We start from the raw sequence: 22,164 nt of genomic DNA on the forward strand, positions 1-22,164 counted from the left end.
AAAAACAAAGCATATTCCGAACTAATTGATCGACCACCAAACGGTATATCTACATGATACAGTCTTCTCTTTTGACTTTCCACGAACACTCCTGTTGCACGGGGAAAAGCATAATCACCACGCCACAGCGAATACTCCAGACCCTTGTCTGCTCCCTAGTCCCGCATCACATCTAATTGGAACCCGGCCAGTCTGGCAAACAGACTGACGAAGCGACAATGGCATAAACGAACCCAGACACATAACGTTTTCAATTGCTTATTGAGTGACATTGGCGGGGGTGTAGACGAAAGTAGGGCGGACATAGCTGGACAAACCATCAGTGGTCGGCATACCAACAAGAAAAGGGAGTCTTCAAAAAGCACGCACCGGCTGGTGTTATACACCTTGCTCTCCGTACCGAGGAGCTCCTTCTCGCGGGCCTTGTCGGCGAAGTGTCGGCGGACCTGGTCGCGGTCTTCTTCGGCCTGGAGGAGGGGGACGAGGTGGAGACGACCCCAGATCTTCTCACGGGCGAGTTCACTATTGAAGCGAGTGCATTAGATGGACTGGCTCTTTCATGCGGCACAAGGCGGGATGGGACGCTCGCGGGGTCAGACGTACTTCATCTCGCGCACACCGTGGAAGAGCTTGTAGTAACCGTAGGCCATAACGAGGTGCATGCCGACGAGGTAGTAGATGGGGCGGAATCCACGGGCGGGGATATTACGCTGCAGAACATGTTAGTATCGTCTCGTTCTGACCCTCGGGACTCTCTCGCAGTATTGAAGGGGGGGTTCATGGGGATCGAGGGAGAGGGTTATCGGTCGAGCCGTGGGGAGCCGGGGGTTCTCGCGAGGAATTGGGCGGGGGAATTGCCATTCTTGTCGTACCTTGTACTGGACCGGGGCGTAGCCCCCGGCCGGGGGCATATCCTGAGGCATTTTGGCGGGAGACGGGGCACAGGAGACGTGAGGACGGCGACAGGAAGATCGGCCGATGATGCTTGACGGACGAAGTTGGACGGCCGGTCACGTGGCTGCTCGCTGGTTTGGTAATGGCGCCTGCGGGGCTGATGATTGGTCCGTGGCGATTTCGCCCGGAGACTCGGAGCGTCTTTTTTCTTGCAGCTCCGAGTATCTACAACGTACCAGATCCATTGTATCACAGTACAGCACTATGGACGAGGAAGAACGGCCCCGGAAGTTTCCCAAGCTCGACCACGAAGGCGCCCAAGATGATTCTGAGCCGACTATGACCGGCGCTGTGGGAGCGGTCTCTGCGAACGACGCTACGAGCCAGACTACGACAGCTGAAGCAACAGCAGATGCACACAACGAAACTGCAACAGCAACGAATGATGAGACACAGGCACTGGAAGAGGGGGGGACGGAGACTGCGCCGAAGATCTCCAAGAGGCAGTTGAAGAAGCTCCAGCGGCAGAAACACTGGGAGGCCAACCGCGCCGATCGCAAAGTCAAGCGGAAAGAAAAGCTGATGGAGAAGAAAGAGCGCAGACGGAACGAGATCGCTAAGGCAAGGGAAAGGGGTGGGGAAGAAGCTGTCGCGGAGCTTCTGAAGTCATGGGAGCGGACCCCGCAACGATTCGCGCAGTCAAAACTGCTCCCGTTGACCCTCATTCTTGACTGCGGGTACGACGACTTGATGCTCGAGAAGGAACGGATCTCCCTCGCCTCCCAGCTGACGCGCGCTTATTCGGAAAACGCCAAATCCCCCTACCGCGCTCACATGGTTCTCTCCACCTTCAACAAGAAGCTGAAGGAGCGGTTCGATACGGTCATGGCGAAACAGCACGAGAACTGGAAAGGTGTGCGAGTTATGGAGGAGGACTTTGCGCATGCCGCGGAGCAAGCAAAGGAATGGATGCAGGGGCCGGGCGGAGGAGAATTGGTTGGGCCTTTTGCGGACAAGACGAATGCGAAGCCCGAAGATGGCGAGGTCATCTACCTCAGCAGCGACAGCCCGGATACGTTGACGGAACTGAAACCGTATAGCACATACATCATTGGAGGCCTGGTGGACAAGAACCGTCATAAAGGAATCTGCCACAAGCACGCTGTGGAGAAGGGGATCAAAACAGCGAAACTGCCGATTGGGAAGTACATCGAGATGAACCACCGTTCGGTGTTAGCGACCAACCATGTGGTGGAGATCATGTTGCGATGGATCGAACTGGGCGATTGGGGAGAGGCGTTTATGAAAGTGCTGCCTCCCCGCAAAGGAGGGGTGCTGAAGGGGCCGAAAGGAGAGTCGGAGGAGCCGTCGCCGAGTGAGACAGCGCAGGAAGCAGAGGAAGCAGAGGGGGAGGCTGTATAGAAATGTGGATATATGTAGAACATACTATTGTACAGTAGTTAATGTTGTGCATGCATAGCTGAGTCAGCGCGTTGCCACTCACGATGATCGATGACGGAATATCAACAACAACAAAAACATTTCTTGACGTCTTCTTCTTCCCTTCCGTTTCTCCTCCTCCTCGTCGTCTTCTCCTGCGCAAGCCATCTCGGTGGGGACTTATCGTTCCTTGGAGATCTCCCTCGTCATTCCCCACATTCTCCTGGATCGATCATCTTTCTTTTGCTTCTCTCTTTCTAGACCCTCTTGTTGATCACCTCTACTGCTCACCCCCCACCTTGGCAAGTAAACAACTTCTCGTTGCTCAGGAAATCGTCCACCATGTTTATGCTCCGGAACGGTATGTGATGTCCATCGCTCTGTCCTTGCAGTGTCTCGACTTCCCCCTCGATATTTCTCCTTCCCCACGCTCTACCCCTCCCCCGCCAATCTCCCTTTTACGCAGTTCTTCCTCGGTGGCGACAACGTCTCACTTCTTCAAACTCCCACTAACAACCCCTTTGTAGTGAGCAAATTTCTCTTTGGGGATACTTCCAAGGAATCCATCATCGAAATCCCCCAGGGTCAGCTCTATCTCGTTCGCCCTCTGTCGCCCAAGGGTTACTCCGAGCTCATCTTCAAGGACGCCGCCGCCTCGATCCGTCGCACCGGCCAAGAATTTCAGTACCAGCTGGTAATCCAGCGGGCCTACGAGGAAGGTGAGGAGGAGCTTGCTGAGGACGACGACGAACAAGGTGGCAGTGACGGTTCCGACAAGGACGAGAAAGTCTTCCTCCTTGATCAGGCCCTGCACTTCCGCTCCGAAGTACGCGACGGCGGTTCCAAGATTCTGGCCTGGAGAGACCTGAGTGGCGATCTGGGTGATCTTTTCGAATTCGTTTGCGATCCGTCGGTCCCCTCCGACAAAGTCACCACCTTTGAAGTCGCCGCTCTCCAGTGTCAGTACGAACGGAAATACCGGCGCAGCGCCCAAACCGCCTCCCATCAGGACCTTCAAGAATTCTCCTTCCAGGAGGAGAAGCCCATTCCATCCGCAAGCCCTCTGGGTTCGCCTGCCAAATCTCGTACCCACTCATTGACGTCCGCCGAAACGACTGCGGCCATGGCCAAAGACGTGGAATATTCGCGGTCCAAGGGACAAATCAAACCTGCTGGCTCGGCTGATGAACCCACCGTAGCCCCTCCATCTGCCACTCAACCTGAGGCTAAGGAAGTTCTGGCAAAGGAGAAGGCCGAGTTGCACATGTTTGACTTTCCCACGGGAACCTTTGTCCTCCAGGATCCTGAAGTTGTTGCTACTGTATCTGAAATTGGCAACTGGCAATATTGGCTCCAAATCACGGGTACAGAAAAGGAATGGCTTGGCCAAGCGGTCGTCGCCGACATCAACCCGGTCTTCAACTTTGAGTACCTCTCGTTCATCTTTAACCACTACGGTGAAGATGGGTCGGCCTATTCTTGGCTCCTGCGTTTCAAGGACCAAGAAACCGAGGAACGGTTTCAGGAGGGCTTGATGCAGGCTCTCTGGGAACAGTTGAACGAAATGAAATGGAACAAAGTTAAGGAAAATGAGAGGGAATACGTGTTGGACGCGTTCCAAGATCTCACGATGGAAGATTCGGAAGAGCAGGAGGCTGAAGAAGAAGAGGAAGACGAAGAGGAGGACCATGACGATGGTCAACGCAGCGAACACTACGATGAAGATGAGGAAGAAGACGACGTGGTGACCCGCGATGACGATGGTAATGTCAACTCGCAACTTGCCGTCGGCTACAAGCACGACCGGTCGTTCGTCGTCCGCGGCTCGAAGATCGGTGTCTTCAAGCATACGACGGATAACAACCTGGAGTTCTCGACCAACATTTCCAAGGTGGAAACTCCCAAGGGCAAGCTGTTCAGCCCCAAGAAGGTCATGCTGCACGCAGAGGACCGCAACATGATCCTTCAGAATGGCGACGATCCCAACTCTCTCTATCGTATGGATTTGGAGTATGGTAAGATTATCGACGAGTGGAAGGTTCACGAAGACATTCCCGTGACTACATTTGGTCCTGAAAGTGTATGTGTTTTTTCTCCCACCGCGTGTTTTTTTCTTATACTAATCCTTCACAGAAATTCTCCCAAATGACTTCCGCTCAGCCCTTCATTGGCGCGTCCAACAATGCTCTCTACCGCATCGATCCCCGTGTGTCGGGCAACAAGCTGGTGGATGCCGAACTCAAGCAATATGCTAGCAAGAATGACTTCTCCTCGCTGGCTACCACCGAGAAAGGATACATCGCCGTGGCATCGAACAAGGGTGACATTCGCATGTTTGACAGACTGGGAATCAATGCAAAGACTCATATCCCAGCTCTTGGAGAGCCTATTATTGGTCTGGACGTGTCCGCTGATGGCCGCTGGGTCCTCGCCACATGCCGAACTTACCTGCTCCTGATCGACTCGTTGCAGAAGGAGGGCAAGAACGAAGGCAAACTGGGCTTCGAACGTTCATTCGCGAAGGACTCCAAACCTCAACCTCGCCGGTTGGGCCTGCAGCCAGCCCACGTGGCGCAGTTCCAGCACGAAACGAAGAAGCCGCTTGCCTTCACACCAGCACGGTTCAACACCGGTGTAGATTCCGAAGAGACGTCGATCGTCACTGCCACGGGTCCTTTCATCGTCACATGGAGCTTGAAGAAGGTGGTTCAGGGTCGCAAAGACCCGTACACGATCAAGAGATATTCTGAAGAGGTCATGGCCGACAACTTCCGGTTTGGGTCGGACAAGAACGTTATCGTGGCATTGCCGAATGAAGTGAACATGGTCGCCAAGAAGAGTCTGATGAAGCCCACTCGCGAGAGTATTGCCGGCCCTCCTGTTACTCCTCGTCGCAGTACAAGATGGGGCAGCCGATTGGGAAGAGATGACATTGTCAATTCGCCCTACTGATCATTTGTTATACTTGTTTTCTTTATTATTTTTTCTATTTACTTGTGATACTGCATACCCCTATTGCTTTTCTTTTCTCGTTATTACTTTATGGCAAGATCTGCCTATGAGATGGATAAACAGGCCATGCTTAAGAATACTACTTTGACCCCTGGTTTACGATAGTTAGCTAGTAATAAAGGAATACGATTTACGATTAGATATGAATAAGTGCCTTGTATACTTTTAGTCTCGATTAAATCCAGCTACCGATGCCTAGGAAAGGTATTATTGTCTTATGCTAGTCTGTAAACAGCTACGGGATGGCCAATACTGAGACGGAATATATTGGTACTATCTAGTAACTGATGAATGACCCTCCGAGGAGAAAAGGGATATCTCGGGTTGTATTACTCCTCGCGAATGAATGCTTGAGTTCAGAGATGCTACACGATGGAAACCAGCCACACCGTGCCCGGGGTATTATGTACAAACATCTTGCAAGTTCCAGAGACGACGGGGAAGAATATATTCAGGCACCCACATACCAAACTTCCACCCCGAGGATATCGAACTTGTCGCCTTCATCGGAGAGAGGCTCATTTCCAAACGTCTGGCAGGCGGAGCTGACGCCCTTTTCGAGACTGGAGTCCATCCACAGGCCGTATCGACCGTCCCTATTACAACCAGTTAGATCTGCCATTCAACAAGGTCTACACGTATAATGGGATAGGATGTGCGGTCAACTCACCCTCCACCCAAACTGAGGAAACCCGTTTCACAAAACATCATATAGTCATTGACACCGCTGTAGGGGAAGGCCTTGAAGCGGATGCGCTCGGGGGTGCTGGTGCCGCTGGTGCACCCGGTGGACGGCGGGGGCGCGAGGCGGCCCCGCGAGGCATCTCGCCGCTCTTTCTCGCTGCGGAGGGTGCTCCATCGGCCGGCGTGGGTGGTGTCCGCGCTGGGCGGGGGTGGCAGCCCGGCGAGCTCGAGCAATTCCTCCGAGTGCGTCCCGGCGGCCGGGGCACTGCCGTCGCCATCGCCGTCGCCGTCGCCATTGCTGCGAAGGTTCTCGAGGAGCTGGCGCGGCGGGGTGAGGACGCTGGCGCGCCAGAGGAAACACTCGCCGGTGCCGAAGTAATGCGAGTGGGGATGCGGGGGGTCGGTCATGTAGGCGCCGAAGACGGCGCCGGCGGCGGAGGCGTCGCGGACGATGAGCACGTAGCCCGCCCGCGGGCTGCGTTGGGAGATGTCAGCGCAGAGGTCGTAGAGGGTGGCCAAGGAGGCGCCGTCGCGGTCGAGGCTGTAGGCGAGCCGCCAGGTGTCGACGAGCTGGAGGCGGGCAGGGACCAGCAGCCGGATCTCCTCGGCCAGGGCGCGGGTCAGGAGCTGTTGCTGGAGGCTGTCGCTGGCGGAGCTATGGAAGTCGCCGGTGGTGAGGGTCAGCGGGGTGAGAGGTGGTGGTTGGAAGGGCGATGCGGTGCGGACGGGGGTGAAGACCTGGGAGGAGGCGGCGGAGTCGTTGGGGGAGGTCATGGAGGAGTCCTGGTTGCGGCGCATGGCATTGGATTTGGAGGAGGGCGGGTCGGTGAGACGACGATAGAGGCCGGAGACGACGTGTGTGACGGGATAGGAGAAGTAGGAGGCGGTGGATTGTTGTTGGAAGGGAGGGTTGCGAGTGCGAGATGTGGATCTCGAACTGCCCCGGGAGGTGGATGACATGCGTGCGGGGGTGGTGGGAGCATTCAATTGGGTTGGAGGATGAGGCGGAGGAGGAGGTGATATTTAGACTGAGTGATTGGGAGAGGAGCAGTTGCAGGGAGAGGGAGGAAAGAGGAAGTTGGAGGCGGGAGGCGGGCGGATGATATGATGTTGCGATGATCGTCAGGGCGGGCGGGGAGAAACCCTAACATACTACGTACGTAACTAGATAGTTAGACGTAGGATGTACTTCTGTTCTTGTTACGAATATTATTGTCAATCCTAGTCTTATAACAAAGATACACTCAACGATAAATGCAACACGCCATTATCATGCTAATCGCAGCAAATAGTCTAGTATGACATCAGATCAATTCTTCATCATTCATAACCACCGCCATCAGAACTGTGACCCTGTGGGCCGCAAGTCGACCGTCTCAAATTCCAGTCCCTTCGCTTCAAACACATGTCCAGGCCGCAAAGCATCCGTATAAATGTTGGTTTCGGGGTGGGGGTGGAACAGCCCGGTCTGCGTACAGTTGAGGACCGACTTCAGACCCGGCGGATCGGTCAGTCGGAACACGCCCCAGTCGGGCGTCTTGCTCGGAGCACAGACAATGGCAATGCTTTCCGGCATCATCACCTGGTACCCGCAATGAGTATGTAGGTCTCTCGAACTCATGAAACATGTCTGCGTAGGGTGGGTGTGGATCCAGCCCAACACCATTAGATCCTCCGTATCACAGTAATCGAAAATCGCGCTTTCATTCACCGTCTCGCAGGTGTCCGATGTCGCCGTCTGTTCGGGAATCAAAAGTCGGGAAACGAACAGCGCGTTGGAGATTAGCGTCCCACAGAGAATGCCACACGTCTCCAGGTTGCGCTGCGTATTGGGGGCCGCCAGTTTCAGGAAGTGCGTCCGGAGGTCTGGCGGCAGGAACACCGTGCGTAGGGGAGTGCCGTTTTCCAAGTAAGCGGAAGGCTTGAAGGTAAAGTTGGACGGATGAAGGTCGGGGCGCGATGAGCCTTCTGATGCCGGTTGTACCTTCGCTGGTAGAGCTGGAGCAGAGACAGAAATGGAAGAGCTACTGATGGCAGGCGATACCTTGTCGGGACGAGGAGGTAAAGGTCCGTCAAAGAGAACATTGCTCTCTTTCGGAGGTCGGATCGGAGGCTCCAACTGGAGTTTGGCGTTCTCTCCGACGTCTTTCGATGGCGGCGGCGGGGAGATGTCCAATGGCCGTTGGCGAGGCACAGTTGGGTACTTGTATGCAGACTCCGAAGAGACTCCTGCAGGCGCTTGCGCCGCAGGCTTGACTGGCTTCTGCTGCCAACGGTCTGGCCGCGGTCCCTGCTCTATATTCAACCGCACGTCTTGAATCCGCTGGCTCAAGTCATTGTCCATCATGTGACTGTCTTTCTGTAGTGCATCTTCCCAATCTCCCCACACCCCCGCAGCACGTCGTTTTTGTTCTTCGTCGGGCGAGATCCCAGCTTGTCGGATGGCAGCTTTCACCGTGGCCCGTCGACTGATCTCGGTCCGTGCGAGTTTGACCGCGAGGTCTCTGTTCGCGCCGGCTTCCAGCGGCTCGGCCTTTCCGGACAAGGCCGGGTCATTGTGTTGCTTTTGCTCCGGGAGAGTCTGGTTCGTTGTGCGGGGTGGCGCGCGTGCTTTCCGGTCACGCATTAGCTGGACATAGCGCTCGTACCGCTTGTTGATTCGAGGTTTCAGGGCCTCCAGGATCTCCAAGTTCTTCTTCACTTCTTGCTCGGCCTGGAACAAGGCTTTCCGATTCGGTTCTTCCTTCGCATCGGGATGTTTTGCAAGATTGACGAGAACCAGCTGCGCGTGCCGAAACAAGAGAAGGTAGGCCTGTTCGTCATTCCCTTCGCGTGTGTATATGTATGCCTGATGGTGGGTGACTGTTAGGAGATATCCCGCCTACATCAAAGGGCTGCGGACAAGACGAACCTCCTTCACTAGAGTAGCTGCTGATCGGAGCCAGTATCGGAGGGGTACCGCAGGGTTGTATTCATAGTCTTGGGCGATTCGAGTGATGTCCTTCACGCTGTGCGGGGGTGAAGCCCCCGCGGCGGTGGCCGCAGCCAGATGCTCGGACATGGCTGCACATACGATATCAGAGGAGAGTAGGAGACGGTAGAGTAGGATAAGAGCGCTGGAACGGGCGTGATTGCAGATCCGGAGAGAGATACGATCATCGAGGTCTGGCGCGAAGACCAGGAGGTGTCGTGGTGGGGACGTGCCGCATCTAGGCAGCGAAACGACCTGATGTCCGGGAGAACCTTGGCGGCTAGACTATGGCGAGATGAGGTTGTAGAGGATCAACTGTAGAATGATCAAGGAGGAAGAAGGCGAACAAACATGGTGACAGACAAAGAGGTGTGGAAGAAGGGAGAAGAAGAGGAGGTAGAAAGACGGAAGACGGAAACGCGGCGGATTGTCGGCGCGGAGCTTTTCCTCCCCAGACCATCATCATCAGCGTCTTTCTTTCAACACCCCGGATTGTTCACGCACACTCTCTACCATGCAATGATGGAGGAACCGGAGCTCTCGAATAAATCAATTCTTTGTCCTTAATTCTATCGCCCTCATCATGAAGAGGATCAATCGGTGGGCGGTGGTGCCTCACCTGCCCATGACGCAGACCCTCTACAAGAACTTCCCGGCCAATGCGAAGAAAAAGGGCATCTTCAAGTCTGAAATCGCAAGCGAAAAGCTGTGTGGTGTGTCTCTGTGTTGGTCTATTCGTGTTTTGATGGCAGATACTAATGCGCCAGGTTGTTTGCGCAGATGACGCCCTCCAACGCTTGTCGCCTTACCTGCTACGAAAACCTCCGGTGGACATTCTCGATCTATGGCCGGGAGGAGGACTTCTTTCGTCGAAGGTCAATGACTTTCTACGACCGCGACGACATGTGATGATTGAGCCCGAACTGGATACCTTCCAACCAATCCTCCAACCGCTGGTCGACAGTCGCCCTTGCTACAAGTTACTATCCATGGATATCCATTCGGTACGGGACTGGCAGAGCTTCCTTCTGGAGCATTTCCCCGATCAGGGGATGTCGAACTGTGATACATCAGGCGCTCTCGCGAAGAACCATACATTACTTGTCCTAGCCAACCCTCCTCCCACGCGGTCCAAGAAAGACCACTATACCCCAGCGCGATGGTGGTCCGTGTTCATGGAGACATGCATGCGACAGTCGGGATTGCACGCCTTTGGCAGCGTCCGTCTCCTCGCCACACTTCCCGTATCCGATGCGCAAGCCGTCATCCCTCGCACTGTCGCGGATCGCAAGCGGCCCGCGCTCCTCACGGAGAACGTCGCCTTGCATGCCTTCGAGGTCGCTGCACCCAAAGCCCCTCTTGCTTGGGTGAACTCCAAAGGCTGGGACTTGGTCGCCGCAAATGCAGCGCGTGTCGCTCAGCGAGAAACAGAGCAGAATATCGTGATTCCTCCGGGCCGGGAGCTACCACCGCTCCCGATGGCTCCCGAGAGCCCCGAGCCCGGCCAGATGCCGGTACCGTACACCCCGCGCCTCAACACCGATCTCCACGACCGCCTGATGGCTGTCATCCGCGCCGGAGATCCCGCAGAGTCCAAGCCGATCAAAACCGCGGCCAAACCCAAGAAGTCTGCGGCGGCGCAGAAGCGAATGCGGGCGTGCATCCAACTCAACCAGGATAATCGGCACGCATATTACCGGCAGCAGATCGTCGACAAGGAGGCCGAGATCGACGAAATGGTCAAAACCCTCTCGCGCGCCGCCGCCGAGCCGACCTCCACGCTGGCGTCCTTGCAACCGCTCGTCGACCAGATCACCGCGGCCGAAGCCGCCGTCGAGGAACAGCGTCTGGAGCAGCACTTTGAAACGATCAAGCAGGTGCCCGTGCTCATCGACGACCGTCGCGCCTCCCTCCACTCGGGGAGCTTCGACGACGCGCTGCTCCTGTGGGATCGGCGCCCATTCGAACCCCTCTTCATCCACCCCGAGGAACAGTACCCGCGTGAGGCAGAACGATCGCTGGTGTACTTCGAGGCGGACGCCAACGCGCCCGCGCTGCAGAAAGTGAACCAGCTGCCGGCGACGGAACGTGACCATCCCTTCCGGCTATTCGAAGCGCTATCGCTCACCATCGGCAGCCGCAGCTCGCTCAGCCTGGACGCGTTCCTGAAGCTGATCTTCCCGGAGCGCGCGATCAACGACATCGTGAAAGCCGTGCCGCGGCTCGCCACGTTCGCCATGAAGACCCCCAAGGCGGACTTTGACAGCCTCCCGAAGACGGTGCACGGGGCGCCCGGTCCGGACGGGACGCGCGACCCGGCCGTGTGCTACCAGGAGAACCTGGACTACCGGCTGGACGGAGTACGGGTGCGCTCGCTGCCGTCGAGCGTGCTGTGGGATATCTTCCTGGAGTACCAGAAGGGCGACCTGAAGCTCTCGGCGATGCAGTTGAACCGGGTGTTGGGGGGAACGTTGACGTCGTTCCGGTCGGGGGATTATCTCCTGACGCATAAACGGTTGCATTAGAAGATTGTTGCTTTTGGATGTTTTGGATTGGTTAGGATTTGAGGGCGTTTGATACCCAGCTCCGTTATAGACCATGTATACTATACGATGTATTATACTCTTACGATAGACCGTCGGGTGGATTGATTCCAATGGATCTTATATCGCACCAACGAATGCCGTATACCCTGGTAGTACATGAAGACCAAAATCAATTCCATAATCATCACTGCATGCTTCGTAAACCGCATGCAGATGCAAATACTGATACACCAACCAACCAAAAAAATATCCGGGTATCGCAGAAAGTAAGGGAGGGTCTACAACCCACATCGTATATTAAATACAAAAGAAGAACCAGAGAAAGAAAGAGAAAGACAGTCGGGCAAAGACCACTTCGCAATGCCACGACAGGCGGTGGCTTAAGCCGCAGCATTCACCAGATCCAACCAATCCCCAGGAAGGATGCGCTTCGCGGGGTCCTTGCAGAGCGCCGGGGCGATGATGCGCTCGACGAGGCCGTTGCGCGGCACACGGGAGCCGCTGGGGCCGGAGCGGGCGAACTCGATGACGCGATGGCCCTCGCGGGCCATGGCGAGGCGCTGCATGCTGCTGGCGCCGGGGTAGATCAAGAGATCGCCGGTGGCAGCGGCGAGGAGGGTGACGGCGAGAGAGAAGACGTCGGAGGCGGGGGTGGGAGCGACGTCCGGCGAGGTCAGGGACGAGACGGAAAGGAGCTCCGGCGCGGCGAAGGGGGGCGTCAGGGCCGTCAGCGCGGTGGTAGCGGCGGAGCCCTTGACGGCGGAGAGCGAGTCGCCAGCGATGCTATGGGCGGAGGAGAAATCCGCGAAGAGGACGTCGAAGGGAAAGCCGTCGGCGGCGGCGGCGGCGGCGGCGGACCGAGGTTGCAGGAGGAGATTGTGGGGTTTGATATCGCCGTGGACGACGTGCGAGGCCGAATGCAGCCAGTGCAGGCCGGCGATGAGCTTCCGCGCGAGATCCTGCCACTGGGATAGGCCTTGGACGGGGTCGAACATGGTGCGGGTGGAGAGCTGCTTCTGCGCGAGGCCGGCCTTGTCCTCGATGTAGGTAGCGAGCGACAGCGGGACGGCGGACATGACGAGGGAGTGCGACTCGGCGATGTAGCCGTGGAAGGGCACGACATGGTGCTCAGAGCCCGGGACGCTGGTGATGCGGGTGAGGGTTTGGCCCTCGGCGTCTAGGACAGCGTGGGCATCCTTGCGTGCAGGCGATTTGACGGCGACGAGCCTGCTGCCTGGGGCGGGGGAGCTTGGAGGGGTCATGAGCGGCGACGAGGGCGGCGACGTGCGGGAGGCCATGTAGACGACGCTCCAAACGCCTCGACCGTACTCGAGGGGACGACCCTTGGGGTCATACTGGAACTCGAGGTCTCCCTCATATGGAAGAGGGGTGAAGGGCTCCAAGGACGATGGAATAACATCAGTAGGGAGCGAGGGCGCTGCGGGCTCGGATGAAGCTGGACTGCGCTCTTCTAGAACAGTGGGGGTCACCGGAGGGGTCAAGCCGGGCGCCACCGCTCGTGGTGGCGCTTGGGGGTCCTTGTCTGCATCGGTTTCTGTCCGGACGGAGAGCCGGATGGGCATATGCGTGAGAGTCATGGTGGTCGATATTGATGTCGATATTAATATTAAGACTGATGATCAAGACGGGGATCGATAGAAGATCAAGGCGAAGTGTCGCAAGGACCGTCTAGACGACTTGTATATGAGGTGAGGATGAATCAGGATCGGGATCCACCGGAGACAGAAGTGATGATGAAGCGCTTGGAGCGTTCGCGGTCATTATCGACGAAGCCAGCTGTATCCGGTGGTGGCAAGAATGCGTCGCAATTACGTCTCGACCCAGATCGGAAGAGTGGACGATGAGCCGGATGAGGTCAGAGTGGACGCATCTTGGGGATGGACGGAGGATGCATGGCGGCGGGCATGATGTGAAGAAAAAGTAAGACCGAGAGGGAGAAAAGCGAGGATAAATAAGGTGGAAATGAGAAATGAGAGAACGGCGGAATGCAGGAAAGATTTTCTTTTCCCATCAAATCCTGGCAATTTCCATCTCGTTAAATTATTAAGATGAACCGCTGGAAGATCGACGGGTAGCTTAATTGCAGACTGTTACGGTGACATTTTACATACTCGTTATCATTCTCGCACTATATATTCTATATTTGATCCTATTATTCAGTCTACCTATCTCCCTATCTATTCTATTCATATCTCGATTCTTCTTATCATTCTGGGATTATTCTATTCAGATAACTATTGATTGTTCCAATTGATTGTTTTGATGCAAACGGACGCTAAACCCGTCCGGTGCTAGGGCTCGGCTATCCGCATGCGGTAATCCGCCGGGGATCCCTTCACTTACCGAACGGCTGTCAAGGCCTGTGTTTTAGTACGTGTAGTAGAATGAGAGAGTATGCTAAGTATAAGTATCTATTGAATGGCCATGACCTACATCCATGTTATCGCAGAACCCGCGTTCTGAAAGCTACCCTCTAGGTAACTACCTGCTTAGTAGTACTTGAAGATGAAACGGTAACACTGTTTGTCGTCCAACCTCCACCCCACGTGGGGCCGGGAAATTACCTCTCTCCATCCAATCCTTCGGTAGTAGTACAAGGACTAGTACAAGTCTAGTCAGGGTCTCCTTGCAAGCATGGAATGTACAAGGATACAGTACCACCTCCAGGCAAGGAGGCGCAAGATTCCCGCTTCACCGCTGTGATTATCCTCAATTATTACGCATTTCCGCTTCAATAGTAGGTACGTACCTAGTACTTACTATTTGATTTGGACGGATAACTACCTCGTACCTCCATGTAGTCCCCAGATGAATCTGAGCTCCCACTTCATGCAGCCACCTCCTTCTCCACATACGCCTTCAAGTCCTGCACCCACGTATGGAAATTCTTCTTCAGCTGCTCCCCATACATCCATCGCACCACATACACCAAGTATCCCACCTGCGCCTCCCAATTCCGCACCTCCGTCACCCCTGCATCCACCTCTTCCACCTCGTGCACGCGCTCCGCCGTAAGCAGGAACCCCGGCAAACTCCCTCTCGCTCTCGTGTCGCCCACCCATACAATCCGTCCAGGCGTCTTCGTCGCCGCGTCGGGCGCCTCAAACTCGGTCACCATCAAGGGTACCTCCTGCGCTCGGCCCGGCGCCGACGGGTCCATCTGCACGTGGAACGTCATTCGCGTACCCTGTCGGAGGATCGGAGAGAGCGTAGCCGGCGACGGATGCGAGGAATCAGAGTCGGGCTGTTCGCGAATGGTCACTTGCGGGATGAAGGTGTTCCACGAGGGCCACGTCGAGGTGTCGATGAGGGTGTCCCAGACTGCGCGCGAGGGCGCCTCGATCAGTGTAGCGCTGTGAATGTGGAGGACGGCATCGGCGGTCGCGATATTGGGGGTAGGTTTGGACGCGAGAGTCGAGTCGGGCGTGGTGACTGCCATATTTCGTAGTTGATGGTGTTGATGAGCATGCGGAGATGAAGCTTTAAAGCTTGACAGCTGGAGCGATGGAGAGGGTTAGTCAGCGGAACTGGCCGTCCCACTCCATACTTCTACTTCTATGTACTTTGGCTTCATCTTCTCCCACTTGCACTCAATCGCAACTGCTCCAAGTCTTGTTGAGACATCGCCTTGTCATGATGAACCCATCAGTTGTTTGAGCTACTATTGGCGCGTTCTTTGTGGTCCCCTCGGTGCACTATCGCTCAATCATCAGGAAAACAGACATGTTGATCACCCTCGCCATCAGTGAGGCTTGGCGATAAGACCACCGATGACATCCCATCAGCAGTCTCCCCATGCTCTCTACTTAGGGACGACAGGCAGAGCAAAGTCTACGCCCTCGTTAACATCATACTGCACATCCATCTTGACATGGTCGGCGGAATTTCTCCACCAATACAACATCGCATCGCGTCGAATGTGGAGACAGAATATCGTTAGTCCAAACAATCAGCTCGAATTTCTCCGAACTACGGCCCCTCTCACTGCCATCCTCCAGTCAATGTCTCGGCCCTACGCCTTAGCTCCAGGAACAAGCTCCATGGCGTGTTCATTGGCATCGACCGGGGGTTTAAGTACTGCCCCGACCTACCCAGCGCATTGCGAGAAGATACATAGTGTCTTCACCCAGATCGTCCAGATAAACCACCATGCCGATCTCCAAGGGTATCTTTCTGTCTCTTCTTTCCACACTACCGTTGGCCCTCGCCGGTCACCGCAGCCATCGGTGCGTTGTCCCATCGTCCAACGGGACCAGAGATGATTCACCCGCAATCGCCAAGGTCTTCGCGCAGTGCGCGACAGACTCCATCATTGTCTTCCAGGAAGGTGTCGACTACAATGTCTTCCAACCCATCAAGGCAGAGAACTTGAGTAACGTCGAGATCCGCATGCACGGAAACCTGCATCTGCCGCAGAACATCAGCGCCGTGCAAGAGATCGTCAAGGCCGGCAACTCTTACTGGTTCACCCTGGAAGGGCCCCGCGTGGACTGGACAGGGTCCGAAGACATCAACCACGGATGGATCAACTCCTACGGCCAGGCATGGTGGGATGCGAACCCGCCGAACGGAACGGGCATCGAGAACCGTCCCCATCTGCTCAGCTACACCACCAGCGACGCCACCATCAAGTACATGCGCTCTCGCAAGCCCATCGCCCATAACTGCCGGCTCCATGGCGATGACATCACCGTCACTCACGCCATTGTGGACGCCTACTCTACCGGTGGATTCCCCTTCAACACCGACGGCTTCGACGTGGCTGGGACGAACATTCGCATCTCCGACAGCGTCATGTACAACGGCGACGACGCCATCGCCGTGGGATCGGGCTCCCACGACATCGTGTTCGAACGGAACACGATCGGATATCAAAGTCACGGGATGAGCATCGGATCGTTGGGCAAGGATCCGACGGACTTTGCCAACATCACCAACCTGCGCTTCGAGGACGTGACCGTCATCGACGCCCTGTACGCGGCGCGCTTCAAGTCCTGGACTGGCGGCCAGGGCCTCGTCAAAAATGTGACATGGAAGAACATCCGCGTGTTCAACGTGACGTTCCCCATCTTCGTCACGCAGAGCTACTGGGACCAGGGCGCGAACCGAGGAGACGTGGATGAGAGCTCATCCGTCATGATGGAGGATTTCACCTGGTCCGATTTCACCGGCTCGATCAACACTTACCAACCGGGCGACGGTTCCTGCGCGTCGGACCCGTGCTGGTACAATGCCGGGCTCCCAAACCTGCAACACACGGAAGCGATCATCCTCGAATGCAATACCGCCACGTCCTGCAAGAACTTTGTGACCGAGAACATCCAGCTGTACCCGCAGAGCATGGACGCGCCGCACCTGATCTGTATGAACGCCACTGCGGAGCTGAATCCACGTCTGGGATTTGACTGCAGGAACGGCATGTACACTGCCCTGTCAGAACGACATTAGATTATACAAGTCGATGCCCGCTCCTTTACAACTATCCGTGTCCAGAGTTCCCTTGTACAGCCCTCAGAACTAGAAATCGCAAGAGCAAATTGTACCTACCTCTTTCCACCGTCTCATGTATAAACGGCAGAACACTCCCTATACGCTTTCCACACCAGGCCTCTACATCCAACGCACCTTCCAATCTCTACTCAGAATGATACCTATTGACCACTGGCGCACCGCTCGACCAATTCTCTCTCTTCACCTCTATACACATTCCATTATCATCGCTCCGCAACTTATCATACCATACCATAGCATCCACCACACTGGTTTATCCCACGCATCCATACGACTGACTCCATTCGTGACCCACCTCCAACGTCGCAATCCCTAGACACCGGATGTGCCTGATCCCCCTCCTCCACCGGTGTTGTCCAATCACAAAGCGTTCCAACCACCATAGTCAAGTACCACAATCTCGATCTAATCATCGTGGACTTGGTCACGGAAGTCATCACTCGTCCCGAGGTTGTTGTGTCGGCTGGCGTGATAGTTCTAGCAGTGGGAACAGCGGGTACAATACTGGCCAATCTGATCAGGGCATAAGTGGCAGCGGTCGCAGCAGTGGCGGATATTACGGCGACGAAAGCAATGACAACAGTTCCAGCAGTGAGGAAAACCCCAGCAGTGATGGCAATGGTAGTAGTTCTAGCAGCGACAACAACGGTCCTTTCGGTCAAAGTCCTGCCGCTGCAGTGAAGTTTCAGTCGTCACGATCACCGCGAGCGCCCCCTGCAGCCGCATCTCAGGCAGAGACGGAAGAATAGACTCCCAAGAATAAATATCTGCCAGAGACGCTCGAGTTTTTGACAGATACTTCGCGTGGCAGCAGTCCCTATCGCTACCATCCCAACCCGATGCTGTTTGTCGGACTTATCACTCATACGCGCTGCTTGTCGACATGTTTAGCCGAATTGAATTGGTTGTTGGAGTTTGGGCTTCCTTACGGGGGTCAGGCTTGTTGGGTCATTCCGTTCTATTGCTCCTTTGCTTTGTCCCTCACGTGTTGTGATTGATTACTATGAGATTGAGGGTGTTGGTTCATGTCCCATTTTCATACTTGCTGATTTGCTTGTATTGCGATCAGGGTAATTCTATTAAGACTAGGAAATGGTACGACTTTGATCCTCTATCAGTACTATGCGTGCTGTATACCGTATGATTATATTCTCAAGACTATAACAAAACAAGAAAAATAACGTCACGATGGACCCCGTTCTAACGAAACGGGCTCCAGCCACCGCACTGAGGCTTGCTCATCTGTACTGTCCGCCTCATCTGTCTGCCACTGTACCTCACTCGTGACGTGGATCGTGCCCTCGGGATGCACGGGCGAATGCTGCAGCTGCAGGCCCGGCACCACTTCAGAGTTCCGACGTGCGTCATTGTTGCTCGAGCAATTGCCCGTCACACTGGCGGCGGTGTTCGTGAAAGGGAAGGGGGGCGTGATGGGGAGGCCGTCGAGGGGGGTCTTCTCGCGAGAGGGATAAGTGCTCCGTGAGCGGATGGGGAGGAGACGCGGGAAAACATGCGCGATGAGGGGACGGAGCGGGGGCAGACAGGCGCAGATGATGGCGACATTGGCCTCGATGAAGGACCAGGTTGCTGCTGATGTGTTTTCCTCTGCCGGAGATTAGTGATTACGGAAACAGAGGGGCAGGGGAAGGACGAACTGGTGAGATTGGGGGAGTCAATGAGATTGATCAGCATGACGAGGCGGACGATACTGGTTGCGCAGACACTGGTTTCGTCAGTTCTTGTCTTGACCACGGTGAGGGAGTAAAGGGGATGTACAAGACGCCGAGGGCGAAGACAAAGATGAGAGCGCATTTCTGTCGTCGGGGCAGACGTAGCCGGAAGAGCACCGGCATGGGCAGAATCACCAACCAGACGTCGGTGGAGATCTGGAGGCCCGCGTTGAGCGGCCAGATCACGGCCTCGGGAAGACAGTAGGCGTCTGGGATGCTGCGATTCCAGAAGGCGCGGACGGGCGTGCAGAAGAAGAACGCGCTGAAGACCATGTACAGGCCGGTGATGATGACGGCGACGAGAGTAAAGATCAGGATGACGCGGTAGTCTTTGGTTGAGGAGAAAAGACGCATGTAGAGGAGCGTCACTGATGCTTTGGCGAAGTTGAGGGCTAGATTGTAGAGAGGGATCGATGCCCAGAGGGCCTTGCAAGGTCAGAGATGTAGGTGTGTATATAGTAGGGAAGTAGGTAGGTACCTTGAGTTGATGATGGAGGTCGTGTGGGCTGACCTCAGTTTGGTCTTTGCCCATGCCATGTTTGATTTCTATATCCATGAGCAATGGTAAAGATAGGAAATGAAGACGTCTGGCATACCAAGTATGATGAAGGTTAAGGAAGACGATATCCGCCAACTACACGTGGATCATCAGCCCTATGTGCCGTGGACCACAGAGGATACAACCTACCAGCGCCGCGACTATCACAGCATCATCCCATCCTGGCGTCCGGACGAAACAACATCGAGTGTACAGCCGCAGCAGGACGATGATGACGGCGAGCGTGATGAACACGATGGAGACCGGCAGGGCGTACATCCTGCGAGGGGGCAACGGCTGTTCAGGTCGGCTGTCGAGTCGTGCATAGTTGGCCACGGGCGAGTATGACTGCGAGGTGCATGCAGCACAAAACCGATATGAACATCGCGGTGGTGGAACACCATCAACCTCACGGGCGGACGAACGGCTTTTCGGACGGGACCGAAAGTCAAAGGGACGTGAAGAAAAGGAGGATATAAACTTGGCGATGGCGTCCACCGAAATGAGGCACCTGTGACGCCACGACTTTCCAAAAACGGCCAGTTGGCCGATGGTTCACCCGCAAAAGTACAGAAACTGGATTGTTCTATTGGCATGTACGACTTCCGTAGCGGAACATGATGGGGACCTAATACAACAAATAAATCCAAACCGCTATGTGCATGTAGACTCCATCTACGAGACAGAGATCCGTTCCAGGCCAAAAATGTACAGGTCGCGGACTCCAGACCAGCCGCGGGCTCGAATTGGTATTCAAACGATTCATTCAAAGAGCATCATCAATTGGGGGGAATATATAGTCTTTTAGTTTTTGGTGTTTTCTTGTTTTGGGTTTGTTTCATTTAAAGGCGGGACTTGAGGTTGGCCTTGAGACGGCGCTCCACAGCGGCCATGTACTCGCGGGTCGTCACCCAGGCCTCACGCTCCTTGCGGCCGCAGGAGAGCGCGAGATCCTTAGTCATGATGCCCTCCTCGTTGACGACTTCAATGCAAGCGCGCTCAAGCTCCTCGGCGAAGGTCACAACGTCGGGAGTGTTGTCGAGCTGACCACGCTGGACGAGACCACGGGTCCAGGCGAAGATGGAGGCAATGGGGTTGGTGGAGGTCTCACGGCCCTTCTGGTGCTCACGGTAGTGACGAGTCACGGTACCGTGGGCGGCCTCGGACTCGAAAGCAGAGCCGTCGGGGGTGGTAAGGGTGGAGGTCATGAGACCGAGGGAGCCGAAGCCCTGGGCGACAATGTCGGACTGGACATCACCGTCATAGTCTACAGAATGTTAGTACTCATCCAGGGGACCCTTATCAAAGGAGAAATCGGGACGCACTCTTCAAGGCCATGATGAAGCCACCCTCGCTCTTGATCATCTGGGCGACCATGTCGTCGATGAGACGGTGCTCATACCAGATACCCTTGGCATCAAATTCCTTCTTGTACTCGGCCTCGTAGATCTCCTGGAAGATATCCTTGAAGCGGCCGTCGTAGCGCTTCAGGATGGTGTTCTTGGTGCTCATGTACAGGGGCAGACCCTTGAGGAGGGCCATCTTGAAGCTGGAGTGAGCGAAGCCGCGGATGGAGTCATCGGTGTTGTACATGCTCATGGCGACACCACCGCCGCTCTGGAAGTCGTAGACCTGGACGGACTCGGGCTGGCCGTTGGCCGGGGTGTAGACCAGCTCGAGTTTGCCGGGGCCGGGGATGACCCGGTCAGTGGCACGGTACTGGTCACCAAAGGCGTGACGACCGATAATGATGGGCTTGGTCCAGCCAGGCACCAGACGGGGGATGGCGGGGATGACAATGGGCTCACGGAAGACGGTACCGCCGCTATTGGGACGGTTAGCGCGGGGGGACTCGGGCGGGAGAGGGGAGTGCGCCGTGGTTGCAACTTACAGGATGTTTCTGATCGTACCGTTGGGGGACAGCCACACTAGACGGGCCGGTTAGTGGGAACCAATTGACGGGGATGGGTGGTGGACAGTGGCTTACTCTTCTTTAGCTTGAACTCCTCCACACGGGCCTCATCGGGAGTGATGGTGGCGCACTTGACACCAACGCCATACTTCTTGATGGCCTCAGCGGCTTCGACGGTAACCTTGTCATCGGTCTGGTCACGGTACTCGATACCCTAGGATAGCGTGTTAGGAGGGGAGATCAGGAGGAGGCAAGTCCGAGATGGGACGGAGACATACCAGATCGTAGTACTTGAGGTCGATGTCCAGGAAGCTGGATGGGAATTAGTTGATGGGGCCCGGGCGACAGATCGACAAGCCGTGCATAGAAGCCACTTACGGGAGGATCAACTGTAATGGCGCAGTGTGTTAGTCTTGACCGGGACCGAACGGGGGACCAAGAGGGGAGGGACCGCGGTAGACATACCTTTTCTCTGATTTCCTTCCAGATAATCCGGGTCATCTAGAAAAGAACAAAACGACGAGGTTAGCGACATGTGGACATGTGAGAGAGACGAGCCCGGCAGACGCTTGTTGGTTGGGAGGGAGAAGATCCTCGGGACGATTGGCGGTGCCTCGCAGGGGACACAGCAGCCTCGCCGAGTTTCCCCGCGGTGACGCAGAGCCATGACGAAAATGCGCATCCGAAGGGGAAGCATATAAGGACGTGGCTGAATCTCCATGGAGGTTGTTTTTTCTTTCTTCCATCCTTTTCCCTTTTCTTTTCTTCTCCTTTCTTTTCCCTCTTTGCCTTCTTTTATTGTGCTGGAATTAAACAATTGAACGTACCTCATCACCGTCGAGTTCCACGACGGGGTTCTTGACCTTGATCTTCGGACCTTCGGTAGCCATGGTGCGGACGTGGTT

The 22,164-nt window shown here is 55.5% G+C and overlaps 10 protein-coding genes across 10 annotated transcripts; 3 read left to right on the plus strand and 7 right to left on the minus strand.

Annotated features, from left to right (window-relative positions):
* Nucleotides 1-258: 258 nt before the first annotated feature.
* On the minus strand, nucleotides 259-923 carry ATEG_01594 (putative NADH-ubiquinone oxidoreductase subunit GRIM-19; the record flags this gene model as incomplete). The annotated part of the gene is made up of 4 exons (XM_001208959.1): nucleotides 259-307; nucleotides 370-522; nucleotides 604-710; nucleotides 873-923. 4 exons carry the CDS (start codon nucleotides 921-923, stop codon nucleotides 259-261), a joined length of 360 nt encoding a protein of 119 aa, XP_001208959.1.
* Nucleotides 924-1,158: 235 nt separating this feature from the next.
* ATEG_01595 (uncharacterized protein) lies at nucleotides 1,159-5,286 on the plus strand (the record flags this gene model as incomplete). The annotated part of the gene is made up of 4 exons (XM_001208960.1): nucleotides 1,159-2,310; nucleotides 2,596-2,695; nucleotides 2,727-4,414; nucleotides 4,468-5,286. The coding sequence occupies 4 exons, from the start codon at nucleotides 1,159-1,161 to the stop codon at nucleotides 5,284-5,286; spliced, it is 3,759 nt and encodes a 1,252-aa protein (XP_001208960.1).
* Nucleotides 5,287-5,797: 511 nt separating this feature from the next.
* Nucleotides 5,798-6,828, minus strand: ATEG_01596 (putative oxidative stress response protein Oxr1; the record flags this gene model as incomplete). Its single annotated transcript, XM_001208961.1, has 2 exons — nucleotides 5,798-5,942; nucleotides 6,017-6,828. The coding sequence occupies 2 exons, from the start codon at nucleotides 6,826-6,828 to the stop codon at nucleotides 5,798-5,800; spliced, it is 957 nt and encodes a 318-aa protein (XP_001208961.1).
* Nucleotides 6,829-7,369: 541 nt separating this feature from the next.
* ATEG_01597 (putative endosome-associated ubiquitin isopeptidase (AmsH)) lies at nucleotides 7,370-9,091 on the minus strand (the record flags this gene model as incomplete). The annotated part of the gene is made up of 2 exons (XM_001208962.1): nucleotides 7,370-8,878; nucleotides 8,942-9,091. The coding sequence occupies 2 exons, from the start codon at nucleotides 9,089-9,091 to the stop codon at nucleotides 7,370-7,372; spliced, it is 1,659 nt and encodes a 552-aa protein (XP_001208962.1).
* Nucleotides 9,092-9,626: 535 nt separating this feature from the next.
* On the plus strand, nucleotides 9,627-11,264 carry ATEG_01598 (uncharacterized protein; the record flags this gene model as incomplete). The annotated part of the gene is made up of 3 exons (XM_001208963.1): nucleotides 9,627-9,714; nucleotides 9,782-11,002; nucleotides 11,188-11,264. 3 exons carry the CDS (start codon nucleotides 9,627-9,629, stop codon nucleotides 11,262-11,264), a joined length of 1,386 nt encoding a protein of 461 aa, XP_001208963.1.
* A 663-nt stretch (nucleotides 11,265-11,927) lies between these two features.
* On the minus strand, nucleotides 11,928-13,145 carry ATEG_01599 (protein kinase domain-containing protein; the record flags this gene model as incomplete). The annotated part of the gene is made up of 1 exon (XM_001208964.1): nucleotides 11,928-13,145. The coding sequence occupies one exon, from the start codon at nucleotides 13,143-13,145 to the stop codon at nucleotides 11,928-11,930; it is 1,218 nt and encodes a 405-aa protein (XP_001208964.1).
* A 1,250-nt stretch (nucleotides 13,146-14,395) lies between these two features.
* On the minus strand, nucleotides 14,396-15,007 carry ATEG_01600 (SRPBCC domain-containing protein; the record flags this gene model as incomplete). The annotated part of the gene is made up of 1 exon (XM_001208965.1): nucleotides 14,396-15,007. One exon carries the CDS (start codon nucleotides 15,005-15,007, stop codon nucleotides 14,396-14,398), a length of 612 nt encoding a protein of 203 aa, XP_001208965.1.
* A 710-nt stretch (nucleotides 15,008-15,717) lies between these two features.
* Nucleotides 15,718-17,016, plus strand: pgxC (putative extracellular exo-polygalacturonase; the record flags this gene model as incomplete). The annotated part of the gene is made up of 1 exon (XM_001208966.1): nucleotides 15,718-17,016. The coding sequence occupies one exon, from the start codon at nucleotides 15,718-15,720 to the stop codon at nucleotides 17,014-17,016; it is 1,299 nt and encodes a 432-aa protein (XP_001208966.1).
* Nucleotides 17,017-18,262: 1,246 nt separating this feature from the next.
* Nucleotides 18,263-19,626, minus strand: ATEG_01602 (uncharacterized protein; the record flags this gene model as incomplete). Its single annotated transcript, XM_001208967.1, has 5 exons — nucleotides 18,263-18,684; nucleotides 18,735-18,802; nucleotides 18,856-19,235; nucleotides 19,321-19,443; nucleotides 19,498-19,626. 5 exons carry the CDS (start codon nucleotides 19,624-19,626, stop codon nucleotides 18,263-18,265), a joined length of 1,122 nt encoding a protein of 373 aa, XP_001208967.1.
* A 563-nt stretch (nucleotides 19,627-20,189) lies between these two features.
* Nucleotides 20,190-21,926, minus strand: ATEG_01603 (isocitrate dehydrogenase, mitochondrial precursor; the record flags this gene model as incomplete). The annotated part of the gene is made up of 6 exons (XM_001208968.1): nucleotides 20,190-20,614; nucleotides 20,673-21,172; nucleotides 21,239-21,275; nucleotides 21,335-21,473; nucleotides 21,551-21,648; nucleotides 21,725-21,926. The coding sequence occupies 6 exons, from the start codon at nucleotides 21,924-21,926 to the stop codon at nucleotides 20,190-20,192; spliced, it is 1,401 nt and encodes a 466-aa protein (XP_001208968.1).
* Nucleotides 21,927-22,164: the final 238 nt, after the last annotated feature.

This window comes from Aspergillus terreus, genomic scaffold (genome assembly GCF_000149615.1).
Source record: "Aspergillus terreus NIH2624 scaffold_2 genomic scaffold, whole genome shotgun sequence".
Classification (NCBI taxonomy): domain Eukaryota; kingdom Fungi; phylum Ascomycota; class Eurotiomycetes; order Eurotiales; family Aspergillaceae; genus Aspergillus; species Aspergillus terreus.